Consider the following 15,193-nt stretch of genomic DNA (forward strand, 5'->3'; position numbering starts at 1 on the left):
GGGCAGAGTAGGCATTAGAGGACATGGTGAGGAAGGACCTAGAAGGACAGCTAGAGAGAGAGACAGAGAGACAGAGAGAGACAGAGAGACAGAGAGAGAGAGAGAGAGAGAGAGAGAGAGAGACAGAGAGACACAGAGAGAGACAGAGAGACACAGAGAGAGAGAGAGAGAGACACAGAGAGAGAGAGAGAGAGAGAGAGAGAGAGAGAGAGAGAGAGAGAGAGAGAGAGAGAGAGAGAGACAGAGAGAGAGAGAGAGAGACAGAGAGAGAGAGAGACAGAGAGAGAGACAGAGAGAGAGAGAGAGAGAGAGAGAGAGACAGAGAGAGACAGAGAGAGAGAGAGAGAGAGAAAGAGAGAGAGAGGCATTAGAGGACATGGTGAGGAAGGACCTGTAAGGACAGAGAGAGGGGCTCGTAGAGAGAGCGAGGAGAGCTGCTCGGCGGCGTGTTTTGGAGGGTCCTCTCCTCTAATAGATGACAGCCCCATGTTTCTACGGCTATTCAGTCTCAAATGATCTCCTTGATGTCCTGCCATTTCCTTGATTTAAGTTCCCTGGCCCGGGCGGCATGCTGATGAAAGAGCAGAGCAGAGGGAAGCGGGGGTGGTGGGTGGTGGGGGGGGTGTCGAAGGAACGGGGGTCTGTGGTTCTTATATAAGGTGCGTCCAGAATGGTGCCCTATTCCCTATATAGTGCACTACTTTTGACCCGAGCCCTATGGGGAAAATAGGGAATAGGGTGCCATTTGGGACGCACAAATACTCCCTCTCCAGCCCTAGTGAGAGCAGAGGGAAGCAGGGGGTGTAGGGTGGTTGGGTAGGGGAGTGTAGGGTGGTCGGGTAGGGGAGTGTAGGGTGGTCGGGTAGGGGAGTGTAGGATGGTCGGGTAGGGGAGTGTAGGATGGTCGGGTAGGGGAGTGTAGGGTGGTCGGGTAGGGGAGTGTAGGGTGGTCGGGTAGGGGAGTGTAGGGTGGTCGGGTAGGGGTGTGTAGGAGGGCGATATGGTTGTTACATACTCCCTCTCCAGCCCCAGTCAATAGTACCCACCTGGAACCACAGGCCGAGGGACAGTGATAGTTTATCTAACAGATCAACCCCAGGCCCTCAATCCTCTCTCACACATCATGGCTCATCAAAACAGTGCTTTAAAAACAATGTCTCGCCGCAAGCCACCGTTTGGAAAAATAGTATATTGCATCCGATATCATGACTCTGTAGCTAGATGGCATCACGCTTTACTCTAATATGTGTCCCAGTAAATTATAGCTCGCAAATAATGGCTATTTAGGGTACTTAAAATACATTTCGTATTTATGGAACTCGAGATACGCTGCACCCTACAACGACAATGTTCTCTATATCTGTATTCTCAATATTCAAACACAATATTCATTTGTGTGTTATTATTCACAGCATTATTTGTTTTATACCAAATGTAAAATACCCATACTAAGACTTTAGGACTGGTTATCTGACCACAGGTCAGTGTTTCATACTAACACCACAGATCAGTGTTTCATACTAACACCACAGGTCAGTGTTTCATACTAAGACCACAGGTCAGTGTTTCATACTAACACCACAGGTCAGTGTTTCATACTAACACCACAGGTCAGTGTTTCATACTAACACCACAGGTCAGTGTTTCATACTAACACCACAGGTCAGTGTTTCATACTAAGACCACAGGTCAGTGTTTCATACTAAGACCACAGATCAGTGTTTCATACTAACACCACATATCAGTGTTTCATACTAAGACCACAGATCAGTGTTTCATACTAACACCACAGATCAGTGTTTCATACTAAGACCACAGATCAGTGTTTCATACTAACACCACAGATCAGTGTTTCATACTAACACCACAGGTCAGTGTTTCAAAAGCTGTTTGTTCTTTCAACTTATTTTTGATGATGTATTTGTTAAGGTATGCTGCTGTGGTATTTTTTATTTATATTTTATTTTATTTCACCTTTATTTAACCAGGTAAGACAGTTGAGAACAAGTTCTCATTTACAACTGCGACCTGGCCAAGATAAAGCAAAGCAGTGCGATTAAAAACAACAACACAGAGTTACATATGGGTAAAACAAAACATAATGTCAAAAATACCACAGAAAATATATATACAGTGTGTGCAAATGTAGCAAGTTATGGAGGTAAGGCAATAAATAGGCCATAGTGAAAAATAATTACAATGTAGTTTTAACACTGGAGTGATAGATGTGCAAGAGATGATGTGCAAATAGAGATACTGGGGGTGCAAATGAGCAAAATAAAATAACAATATGGGGATGAGGAAGGTTGAGTGGGCTAATTTCAGAAGGGCTGTGTACAGGTATTGGTTAATGCATTGGATTAAATGTCCCCATAGTCCAGTCTTTAACTTTAGCCTTCTATGAGCTGAGCCCTGTTAAACTTGCTAAGGCTGATTATTACTGTCTGATCACGGCACAAACTCTTTTTAGAGATGGAATGTTACCTCACACACCACCACCACGTTTCTCCAAATGTGTGGTGCAGAGAATTAGCCCCAGAGTTGACTTTAATGTAGAAAGGATAACTCCTGTACACAATATTAGCTCTGCACATAGGGACATTTATAGAAGACAGACGGATAAAGACAGTCTTTATCAAACAGGTGAAAAAAAACCAGCAGCCATGGTAGCTATGGCAATAACAACAAGTTCACAGCGGCGGCTCACCGCAGCAAAACGGACGGACTCTGGTGTGTAGAGGTCCAGAACCGCGGCTGGACTGTGGCTCTGTGCCAAGGTGGACCAGTCAGTCAGCTCCTAAGTTCCAACTCAGCAGCGGATGCCCTTTAAAGAAAGCAGGTCCCCCCCATTACTAGAGGGATGTAGAGATAATGTAGTGTGACACGCGTTATGTACACTGGGTCCTGGAGAAGACCGGCGCCAGGGACACCCGTGTCATAAGAGCCATTAATCTGGCTTTGTCATGTGTTATTGCAAATTAAAAGTAGCATGTTACACTTGGCAGCTATTGTTGCCAGCCAGGACAGAGCGTGCAGAGGAGAGGAGAGAGAGAGAGAAGAGGAGAGGAGAGAGAGAGAGAGGGGACCTCTGGAGATGGGCTGTATACTAAAGGGTACCCTATTCCCTTTATAGTGTACTACTTTTGACCAGGGCCCTGGAAGTGCACTATATAAGGAATAAAGTGCCATTTGGGTCGTAGCCAAATGTCGTGTGTCGTTGGTGACCATGGATGTCCTGTCCGCTGTCCATATATATGGGAATTTGCAATTCCGCAGAGAAAAGCTATTACCTCACAAATTAATATCCTTGTCCCCGTCCCCCTCTCCTCTCTCCTCTCTCCCCTCCACACCCCCAACCCCCCCACCCCCCAACCCGTCCAACCCTCCACCCGCATCCCCACTCCCCTCCGATGGGCTGGCTGTGGGAAAAGACAAAGGAAATAGCTCAAGGGTCTGAAATATTCGGTTCAGTCACTGTAGGGAATTATTGCCAAGAAGGAATTTGTATTGCAGACTGTGGAATAGAAAAAAATGCTTTGGACCGACAGGGATCTGCTTTTGTTTGGTGATTGTTTTGTCACAGTATGTGCTGTAAAATAGAGATAGAATGTTCTAGTATGGATGCAACATTAGCAGAGATATATTAGTGTACTGTGGTGGAAATACAGATTGTTGAATTAATGTACATTATTAAGAGACTGACCAACTGTTACGTACAACGGGCTGCTGACACCTGACACCCATTCTATTGGGTGATTTAGCTGAAATCACCTGGACAGATACAGCTGAGAGGTTTCCTGAGGATGCTGTATCTAGCTAATGGCCAATGAAGAGAATGACGTCTCACCAAGTGTGTCCAGTCTTTTGAAACCATTTCACTTCGCTATTCAAATATTACCCACAATATGGACAATCATAACTACCATTATGGGTATTCTTCATTTCAATCACTTTCAAAAAAATATTTCTGCATTGTCTGAAGCTTTTGTAAAATATGAGAATTAAAAAAAGAGAAATTCCATGATAAGAAGAAGAACATAATTTCATATCATTCAAAGGCAGCAGTCAGTGGTACTCAGACAGACAGAGAGACAGAGAGAGAGATAGAGACAGAGAGAGAGAGACAGAGACAGAGACAGAGACAGAGACAGAGACAGAGACAGAGACAGAGACAGAGACAGAGAGAGAGAGAGAGAGAGAGAGAGAGAGAGAGAGAGAGAGAGAGAGAGAGAGAGAGAGAGAGAGAGAGAGAGAGACAGAGACAGAGAGAGAGAGACAGAGAGAGACAGAGAGAGACAGAGAGAGAGAGAGAGAGAGACATAGAGAGAGAAAGAGAGACAGGGACAGGGACAGAGAGAGGGACAGGGACAGAGAGAGGGACAGGGACAGATGAATGATGGAGCACTAGGCCATGAATCCTGTTCACTTCTGTGTTCTGTGAGCATCACCATCTGTTTGGGTGAGAGTGGGTCTGTGTCTCAAATGGCACCATATTCCCTATATAGTGCACTACTTTTGATCAGGGCCCATAGGGCACTATCAAATCAAATCAAATTTTATTGGCCACATGCGCCGAATACAACAGGTGCAGACATTAAAGTGAAATGCTTACTTACAGCCCTTAACCAACAGTGCATTTATTTAAAAAAAAAAAAGTAAAAATAAAACAACAACAAAAATAAATAGGATGCCATTTGGGGCGCACCCAGGGAGAAGGGTGGAACAACAGAGGATCTCAGTTCAACAACATCAAATCAGAAAGGGAGGCAGTAACACACTGAACTGTAATGTTCCAAATCAATTTAATAAAGCTACTTAATACCCAAGAACAGATAAATGAATTGTGGTGTCACGGCCTTTCTGTACACTGTTCCTACCCCTACACAGCCTCTGTAGTTGTACCTACCATTGTTGAACGTAATGTTGCTACGGGTAAGAGCATCGCTCTGGATAAGATTGTCTGCAAAACTACCATTCAGACGATATAGAGTTCTCTTTCTGAGGCCAGCAGAGGGTATAGTGAGAGAATTGTCTTAGTTACACATATCTGTGTAAGTAGAAAGATATATTAACCTCTACGAGATCGGTGTCCCGTATACGGGACGGTTGAGATAACGTGCGCTAATGTGATTAGCATGACTGTTGTAAGTAACAGCAAACTTTCCAGGACATAGACATGTCTTATATGGCCAGAAAGCTTAAATTCTTGTTAATCTAACTGCACTGTCCAATTTACAGTAGCTATTACAGTGAAAAGATACCATGCTATTGTTTGAGGAGAGTGCACAACAACAAAAAACTTATCACGGCAACTGGTTTGATACATTCACCTCTGAATTTAAATTATGTACTTACATTCAGGAATCTTGCTCTGATTTGTCATCCTAAAGGTCCCAGAGATTAAATATAGCATAGTTTTGTTTGATAAAATCCATTTTTATATTCAAATGTAGGAACTGGGTTTTACAGTTTGAACCCCTGCTGTCTCTGGCTCCACCCCCACCCCGCCCGGCCATCTAGATTTGTGAAAGTTAGTGTATAAGCTAATGTAATTTATGACATTCCTGGGAGTGTGTAAACATATTTTTACGTCATTTAGCAGACGCTCTTATCCAGAGCGACTTACAGTTAGTGAATACATTTTTTTTTTTTTATACTGGCCCCCCGTGGGAATCGAACCCACAACCCTGGCATTGCAAACGCCATGCTCTATCAACTGAGCTACATCCCTGCCGGCCATTCCCTCCCCTACCCTGGACGACGCTGGGCCAATTGTGCGCCGCCCATGAGTCTCCCGGTCGCGGCCGGCTGCGACAGAGCCTGGATTCGAACCATACATTTTGTATTAACATATCATTTTGTATCTTCTCTATAGTTATGTACTTGAAAATGTATCAATTGACCAATTTGGCATATTTGGGCAGACTTGATACAAAATAGTCCAGTATTGCAATGCTTCACTGGATCAATCTGAAACTTTGCACACACACTGCTGCCATCTAGTGTCCAAACTCTAAATTGTGCCTAAACTGCAATATTATATTGTGGCCTTTCGTTGCATTTCAAAGATGATGTAACAAAAAGATAATAGAAAACATGTTTTTTTATTTTGTATTATCTTTTACCAGATCTAATATGTTATATTCTCCTACATTAATTTCACATTTCCACAAACTTCAAAGTGTTTCCTTTCAAATGGTATCAAGAATATGCATATCCTTGCTTCAGGTCCTGAGCTACAGGCAGTTAGATTTGGGTATGTCAGTTTAGGCAAAAATTGAAAAAAAGTGTCAGATCCTTAAGAGGATACAGCATATTAAAGAGAGGCTATGCGGAGCATATGTGCACTAAATGTTGTAATATTTGATTTGGTTAACATGACATTAACCAAAACGTTCAATCGAAAAATGTATGTGTCAACGTTTACAATTTAATTTGAAATTAGTGTTAATTTGATTTAATTCAGGGTATAAATTGAAGCTAGTTGTAGATGAGGGAGTGATATTACAAAAACAAACAGAATGCTAATGCAATACTTGGTAAAGGGAAACACTAGCTAACGTATTGAAATGTTGTTCAAACATGAAACAACAGATAGACAGAAAGCCTGTTCAGGCAAGAGGGGCTTTCATGACCCTAAGGTGCCATTTCACCTTCCTGTGCCTCCACTCAGGGCTAAACACAGACTGAACACAGCTTGAATTTTACCATGAATAAGATACTATACCAATTACGAGCTTATATTTTGACGCCATTGCTTTGGTCAATTCTTTACGACCCATTCAAGCCAATTGTATAATGACAGTCATAGCCAGACGACATTAGCTTCCTTCTCAAAAGCCAACGTTTCTAGTGTTTTTACTCTGTTGTGTTTGGCAGACAGGTAGTCAGTGTAGTCAGTCAGATGGTCTCTCTCTCTGACTCCGGGCAGAGACAGAATTACATCGGCTCAACCCCCTGCTAGGGGTCATGACCTGGGGGTGGCGAGCCCGCGGAGAGGAGTCTGTTTTATAGAGCTAGTGATGTGATCTGATAGGGTCTGGAGTCCTCTGCTCCCTCGTTACCGTAGTGTTAATACCCAGCCACGTCAAGATGAATACACTCAACCCTGTCACTCACTGATCAATAACACAGACACCATCACTGGGTAGGAGTGACTGGGGAGGAGTGACTGGGGAGGATAAGGAGACTCACCAACAAACAAAGACATTGTCTACTATGACATAACAACATAACTTATTAGCATCACTGGGGAGGAGTGACTGGGGAGGAGTGACTGGGGAGGAGTGACTGGGAGGAGTGACTGGGGAGGAGTGACTGGGGAGGAGTGACTGGGGAGGAGTGACTGGGGAGGAGTGACTGGGGAGAATGTGACAAAACAGAGCTCAGTTGCTAGAGCATGGCGCTTGCAACGCCAGGATTGTGAGTTTGATTCCCACGGGGGACCGGTACGAAAATGTATGCACTGGATAAGAGCGACTGCTAAATGACTAACATGTAAACAAAGTTACCGGCTAATGCTATGACATAATTAATAGCTAAAATGGGATGGGAAACATGCCCCCAAAAACATGTACAATATATCTTATAGCAAATGTTATTTGGCACTGTATACTGTATACTAAAAATTACATTGCTGGGTGGCTATGATATGCACAAAAATGTAATTGGGTTGGTTGAATTAACTTCTAAATGTCTTCAGGATGAAACAAAAGACCTCTAGTTAAATAGCCTGGTAAAAACTAGACTGAATGCTGAGCTCACCTTTGAGCTCACCATTGAGTTTAGTATTCAGTCTGGTTTAGCCAGGCTAGACTGAAGGTCTCCCTACCACCACCCAGAACAACCTACTCCACCAGACATGGGTGAGACAGTCAAGCCACAGGGCTCTGGTCAAAAAGGAATGCATTATATAGGGAATAAGGTGCAATCTGAGTCACATCCACAGATGTACTGGGCATTAGAGTGAGGTGCTTTTACGGTAGTCCTATAGGATTATTTATAATACAAGTAGGCAATATTTAGGTGGGGTGTTTTAAATGTTTAAATGGATCTTTCACCTTAACTTGAGTGGGAACAAGAGCCGATGTACTGTAGGTTGACCTGGGGATGGTTTGAGTGGGAACAAGAGCTTGTGTACTGTTGGTTGACCTGGGGATGGTTTGTCATGTGTATGGGAAGTGTATTCCTCTGTGGTGAATGACTAATGTGCAGATATTGATCATGGTATGTACTCTGGGCTAGCTGATGGAAAGTAATTAATGAGTCTATTTGCTTCCGAGGACCGAAGGGAACAGTTGAGGTTGATAAAGCGACAACCGTTCAGCGGAGCTATGAGAGACTGAGGCCCCCAGTGGAGCTGTCCAGAAATAATGCCAGATCAAAAGATGTGATTAGATTTATCTATACTGAAAATCAGATGAAAATAGCTGAGCAGTGTAGAGTATAAGTGATTTATGTTCTCCTGTGATTGCATATTGCAACAGATCACAACCGATCACGCTATGAAAATAGCAAGATTTTACATATTTGTAGAATGTAGTACATATACCACAATAGGTATTTTTTCACATAAAAAGCTATTGTAATGTGTTGTAGAATTAATAGTTATTAAAATCATTTGTTTGAGGATATAGAATTATTGTAGTATGTTGGGCAGCACATGGCAGTTACCTATTCACCCACACACACACACACACACACACACACACACACACACACACACACACACACACACACACACACACACACCCAACTCCCCCAGGGTCTCTTATATAGCCCCTTGATACGTTTTTGCTCTTCTTGGGAGTGCAGGTTCATCCTCTGGCCCCGGTGAGAAAAGGTCAAGCGGCAGAATGGAATGGCAATAACCCTTCCAAATGGTACCATCAGGAGAGACATGATTGATCAATTGAATTCCTTGGCAGAGAAAAATGTGGGATTAAGTAGAGTATTATACGCACATTGAGTTGAGGCATGATGTTCATTTCAAGTTCATTTCAGCTCCCTCTTGCCACCAGATCAGGCAGGCAATCAATAGGGGCCCTCCTTGCATATCATATATCTCTGCCGCTCCCACCAGGACCAGCCAGAGAACATAATCTGCCACAAATTTAGAATGACAGATTTGTAAAGGAGCTGAAGCCCTTTCTAGAGATCCACGGAGGAGGAGGCTGGAGGCTGGGAGGCAGTAGCCAGAGCCACTGCAGCCTGGGATGGGAAGGGAAGGGAAGGGGGGGGGGGTCTGGAGGTCTTTAAAAGTGGGTCTTTATAGCATCACAGGGAAGCGCCAAAGGGAAAAGCTAAGGCATCCCTCTCCCTCTGTTTGGAGAACGGCATCCTGGGACTAGGAGATGATTGAACTAGACTGTACCGTTTTATTCATTCACAGCATCTCTCTCTCTCTCTCTCTCTCTCTCTCTCTCTCTCTCTCTCTCTCTCTCTTACTCTCTCTCTTTCTCTGTCTGTCGTGTCTGTCTGTGGTCACAACGGTGTTAGCTACCCAAATGAAACACTGCTACTCTGCCACTCGACTGAAAATGAAAGCAGTATTAAATTGTTGAAAAGGGAAATTGAGAAGGAGAGTAGAAGGAGGGAAACCCCTGGAGCCTGGAATGAACATGGAATGAAAAGCCACTTGGGTACTGTAGCTGCAGAGTACATTAAAATACATGGGCTCCACCACTACAACAAGTATATATTTGCACTGATGGTAATCCATGAATTACCACAGGGGCTTTCACATCATGATGCTTGCTAATACTGTGTGTGGTAGTAGTAGTTTCCTCTACTGGGTCTGTCTGTCTGTCTGTCTGTCTGTCTGTCTGTGAAGCAACACTGCACTCAGTGGCTCACCACAAGCAGCATTAATATGACCCGTTTAAAATCTACCCTGACTGAATTTGCACTGTATAATTCAATATATCAGTAGTACTCCCAGTGCTTGAAGTGGACTGAAATAGGTGCTGGGACTCATTTTGGGTGAAATCAAAATCAACGTTTATTAATCAGGTACACAATATACAGCGGGTGTACACGGGTGTAAACGATACAGGATACAGCGGGTGTACACGGGTGTAAACGATACAGGATACAGCGGGTGTACACGGGTGTAAACGATGCAGGATACAGCGGGTGTACACGGGTGTAAACGGTACAGGATACAGCGGGTGTACATGGGTGTAAACGGTACAGGATAAAGCGGGTGTACACGGGTGTAAACGATGCAGGATACAGCGGGTGTACACGGGTGTAAACGATACAGGATACAGCGGGTGTACATGGGTGTAAACGGTACAGTGAAATGCTTACATGGATGTGCTGGTACTCATAATATTTTAGAGCCAATGTTCTATAAGAGGTGATGGAAAATTTGAGCACAAGACCAACTCAAGCACTGAGTACTCTTATCCAAAGCTACCATTAACACACAGTAACAAAATAAACACCAGCTTCCTACCTTACAGGGGCTTCAGTGACAGCCAGCTTCCTACCTTACAGGGGCTTCAGACAGCCAGCTTCCTACCTTACAGGGGCTTCAGTCAGCCAGCTTCCTACCTTACAGGGTTTTCAGTGACAGCCAGCTTCCTACCTTACAGGGACTTCAGACAGCCAGCTTCATACCTTACAGGGGCTTCAGTCAGCCAGCTTCCTACCTTACAGGGGCTTCAGACAGCCAGCTTCCTACCTTACAGGGGCTTCAGTCAGCCAGCTTCCTACCTTACAGGGGCTTCAGACAGCCAGCTTCCTACCTTACAGGGGCTTCAGACAGCCAGCTTCCTACCTTACAGGGGCTTCAGTCAGCCAGCTTCCTACCTTACAGGGGCTTCAGTGATTAGACTCTAGTGTTGTTGCTCTCTCTTCTTGTAGATGGTTCAGATGGGTCTGGCCCAAACACTGATTCTCAGGGTAGTGTGGACAGTTTACGGAAGCACCTGCGGGCCGATGCTTTCACTCAGCAGCAGCTGGAAGCTTTGGACCGGGTCTTTGAACGCCCCTCGTACCCTGACGTCTTCCCAACCTCGGAGCACATCAAACCAGAACAGGTTAGCAACGTCTTGTTGTTTGTTACCATTAACACTATCAAATACACCTGTATTACACCCACCTCACCACTTCCATTCCATCCAAGTTCCATCGCCGCGAGCTGTACAACCATGATATTGTTGTTGTTGTTGTTTTTTCTGTTTGTTTATTTTTAGTGTATTTTTTGCTTCTCCTAACGTAGATTTCCCTGAAACTCAACAGATTGTTATTTACTTCTTTGTGCTGAGAGATTCTGCTATTTTATTTAGTTGGCCCAGAGGCCTCCGAAGTAGCACACAGCAATCTGAGCAATACATATCTGCTCCACGCAGCTCTCAAAAATAAAATGGCCACAAAAGTCTAGGCTGTTAAAACAGTCATTCCAGTGTTTTAGAAAACAGCATGTAAAATGCTGTAGGGATCTCAGGGAAAACTCCCACGTCGTATTGATCTTGGGATGAAAAAACACCACATTCTCTGGATCCCTTATAATTGAGAATAACAGAAAGGCAACATGCAATTAATCAATACCTCTAGTTTTCTCTATTTTTTTTGCTGCTGTGTTATTTGACTCTGTGTTTCTGTTATAGTTCTGTGTCATTCTTCAATAATGTTTTTATTGAAACAGTGTATGAAGCAGCTTTCAGGCTGTCAGATTTATCACAGAAATGTTTTTATAAATTGTAAACATAGCAAGGGGCTTTCTTGATTTGTTTTCTTGAGGTATTTTCACACACCTGGGTGTATATACAGGATTTTCAATGTTTATTCCTTTTGATGTCAACACCACAAACACTCACCACCTATCCATCCTCATTTACCAAATGAAGACCCCATCTGTAACCACCCCCACCCAAAACCACAATAACTAGACCCTTATATGTTTACATACTACATGTATTCTTATTAAAACCTCTCTTAGGCTTATTACAATGGATAACCTTTATTTACTTTCATTAGACTATTAAACAACAAGAGACTATTCATTTGTCCCCGTATAAAACTACAAGTATTTAAGGAGGGACCCATAAAAGAAGCTAAAGCAATGGGCCTAATTGAGTTCATTTTAATTTCTCTCCGATCGCGGTGAATTACGTAGGTAATAAATCAGTAGGACAGGACTCACCTCCAGAAGAGAGCCTAATTTGGAGCTAATTACCAAACTGATTTCTACTGGAAGATCAATACCAAAACGAATTGGAAATGACTTGCAATCACAGAGAGCTTCAGATAGAGTATTAAAGAAGAGGAAGAGAGAAAAGGAGGAGGGGTTCAAAAGAAAAAGAGGCCAGTAGAGGAATAATGGAATAAGAGGCCAGTAGAAGAATATGGGAATAAGAGGCCAGTAGAACAATAAGGGAATAAGAGGCCAGTAGAACAATAAGGGAATAAGAGACCAGTAGAACAATAAGGGAATAAGAGGCCAGTAGAACAATAAGGGAATAAGAGGCGAGTAGAACAATAAGGGAATAAGAGGCCAGTAGAACAATAAGGGAATAAGAGGCCAGTAGAACAATAAGGGAATAAGAGGCCAGTAGAACAATAAGGGAATAAGAGGCCAGTAGAACAATAAGGGAATAAGAGGCCAGTAGAAGAATAACGAATAAGTGGCCAGTAGAACAACATGGGAATAAGAGGCCAGTAGAACAATAAGAGAATAAGAGGCCAGTAGAACAATAAGGGAATAAGACGCCAGTAGAACAATAAGGGAATAAGAGGCCAGTAGAACAATAAGGGAATAAGAGGCCAGTAGAACAATAAGGGAATAAGAGGCCAGTAGAAGATTAAGGGAATAAGAGGCCAGTAGAAGAATAAGGGAATAAGAGGCCAGTAGAAGAATAAGGGAATAAGAGGCCAGTGGATCAATAAGGGAATAAGAGACCAGTAGAACAATAAGGGAATAAGAGGCCAGTAGAAGAATAAGGGAATAAGAGGCCAGTAGAAGAATAAGGGAATAAGAGACCAGTGGATCAATAAGGGAATAAGAGACCAGTAGAACAATACGGGAATAAGAGGCCAGTAGAAGAATAAGGGAATAAGAGGCCAGTAGAAGAATAAGGGAATAAGAGACCAGTAGAAGAATAAGGGAAAATTAGTGGATGCGACGGGAACAGCCCAGAAAAATCTATTTTAATTTAATATAATATTAATCAGAGGATTTTCTCCTTTCATGGATCCCTCTTTCTCTTGTCGTTTTGCCCCCTTTTTCCTGGTTGGTAAATGTGCCCCTATTAGCCAGGGTCTGGGTCCTGGTTAGAAGGCCATTACAACACCATTCTGGAGATGCAGAACTAAATAGATTCACCCCTCCCACACTTCTGCTAGCCATTTGGTCATCCTTTTCAAATCTATCTTTTCTTTTGGGTTTTTTCCTTCCTCTCCCCCTCCTCTAACCCATCCTTTATCTGCATGATAAAACGTCTGTTTGGCATCTAAAGCCTTCAAGAATAGAGGAAAACATCCGACATTGTCCCAGTGAACAGTTGTAGCAGACAATTAGAGTTTGTCTGGGATAGAAGCAGACAAGAGTGGGGTCACAGGCTCCCAGGCGTCCCCTTTGGGACCGCGGCCCAGCGAGCCACTCAGACACACACTGGGCTTTGGACAAACATTGTCAACACACAGTCTCCGGACGTCTGATCTCATTATAAAACACACTAACATCTGCCATGACCGTCTTAAACCATCCGCCGCCGTACAAAGGAAATACTTTCTGTGGGTATACAAAGTGTCTTTATAGTAATGTATTGTAGTCCAATATAAATACATAGAAAATACATCATGGTCGATATAAAATGAAGTAATTTCTTCACTATGATAAAACATATATAAATAGTATTACTTTCAGTTTGATATTCATTTGTACATGGTAACACAGAACAATGTAAGTTACAGTATATGAAGACCTATTTTTAGTTACTGATGATGAACCAATGAAATGTTAAAGGGTTGTGGGGAAGCTTTTTTAGATTCAAAATGTAAAAAGCCAAAAGGTGAATAGTGTCCTGTCTGAACCAGGGCCACATGGCATGTCTGTGTGTGTCCAAAATGTAATCTTATTCCCTGTACAGTGCACTACTTTTGACCAAAACTAGTGCACTGTACAGGGAACAGGGTGCCATTTGGGACAGAGGCGTGGTAACCAAGCAGAACTGCTTTCTCCCTTGGCTGATCAGGACTCCTGGCTGCAGTCAAGCACAAAGGACCAGATGACGGCTTGGCTTTTCATTCTGCTCTTCTAAATCCCACTTCCTCTCAGACAAAACCAAAATACTTTAATGATATGCTTGAACTGTCACCCTCACTGCTGCAGCTTGAAAATAGTGAACTCACACACACACACACACACACAAATATGCATGCACACACTTATGCGTGCACACACACACACCCAAAACCCAACCCAGACACCCACAACCCACCCACACCCCACCCACCCACACACACACACTCACACATAGACATCCTACGATTCATGGAGAGACAGTATTTGACTCTATAAGCATGGTTTTGGTAGCTAATGTTGTGTTATTGTGTAACCCTGATTAATGAAGGATCTTTAGATGAAACATTGGTGGAATAAATCCACAGCAGGGAGAGATGAGCCTTTCTTCTTCATTTCTATGGTTGTGTAATGGTGAACGTGTCTTTTTTTGCAGGCCAACGAGTACTCCCACTCCCTGTCCTCCCTGAACCCTGGTCTGGACGGTGAGGTCAAACCCAGCCTGTCCTCCAGCGGTAACCAGAACCTTGGCCCCAGTGTCTCCGTGACACAGAGCTACTCTGTAGGTAAGGCACAGAGCCAAACACTGGTCCTGTCTGTGTGGCTCAGTTGGTAGAGCATGATGCTTGCAACACGAGTCCTGCAGTTGTGGGTTTTGATTCCACGCTAGGGCAACGCGTACAAACATATTTGTAAGTTGCTTTTGGCTGTGTGTCTCAGAGTAGGAGTGCATATATAGGATCAGTTTAGCCTTTTAGATCATTAATTAATATGATTACATGGAGAGTTGGGACCTGATCCTAGATCAGTTATCCTGGTATAAGATGCTTCATACTGTACCTACGGCCCTAGCATAGTCTGCCTGCCTAGCCAGGACAGGCCAAACCACAGCTTCAGCTAAGGGGATTATTGGTTTGTTTCCCAAATGGCACCCTTTTCTAGTGC

The 15,193-nt window shown here is 43.4% G+C and overlaps 1 protein-coding gene across 1 annotated transcript in view; it reads left to right on the forward strand.

Annotated features, from left to right (window-relative positions):
- The window catches only part of LOC311111056 (paired box protein Pax-2a-like), a gene marked incomplete at its 3' end in the record, with an annotated part of 75,122 nt that overhangs the window by 12,672 nt on the left and 47,257 nt on the right, over nucleotides 1–15,193 (forward strand). Inside the window, exons 6-7 of the mRNA XM_084189056.1 lie at nucleotides 10,870–11,045; nucleotides 14,685–14,814. Coding sequence (XP_084045182.1) covers nucleotides 10,870–11,045; nucleotides 14,685–14,814 — 306 coding nt within the window. The remainder of the gene's footprint in view (nucleotides 1–10,869; nucleotides 11,046–14,684; nucleotides 14,815–15,193) is intronic.

This window comes from Coregonus lavaretus (assembly GCF_964263955.1).
Source record: "Coregonus lavaretus genome assembly, contig: SUPER_36_unloc_1, whole genome shotgun sequence".
NCBI classification, from domain to species: Eukaryota; Metazoa; Chordata; class Actinopteri; order Salmoniformes; family Salmonidae; genus Coregonus; species Coregonus lavaretus.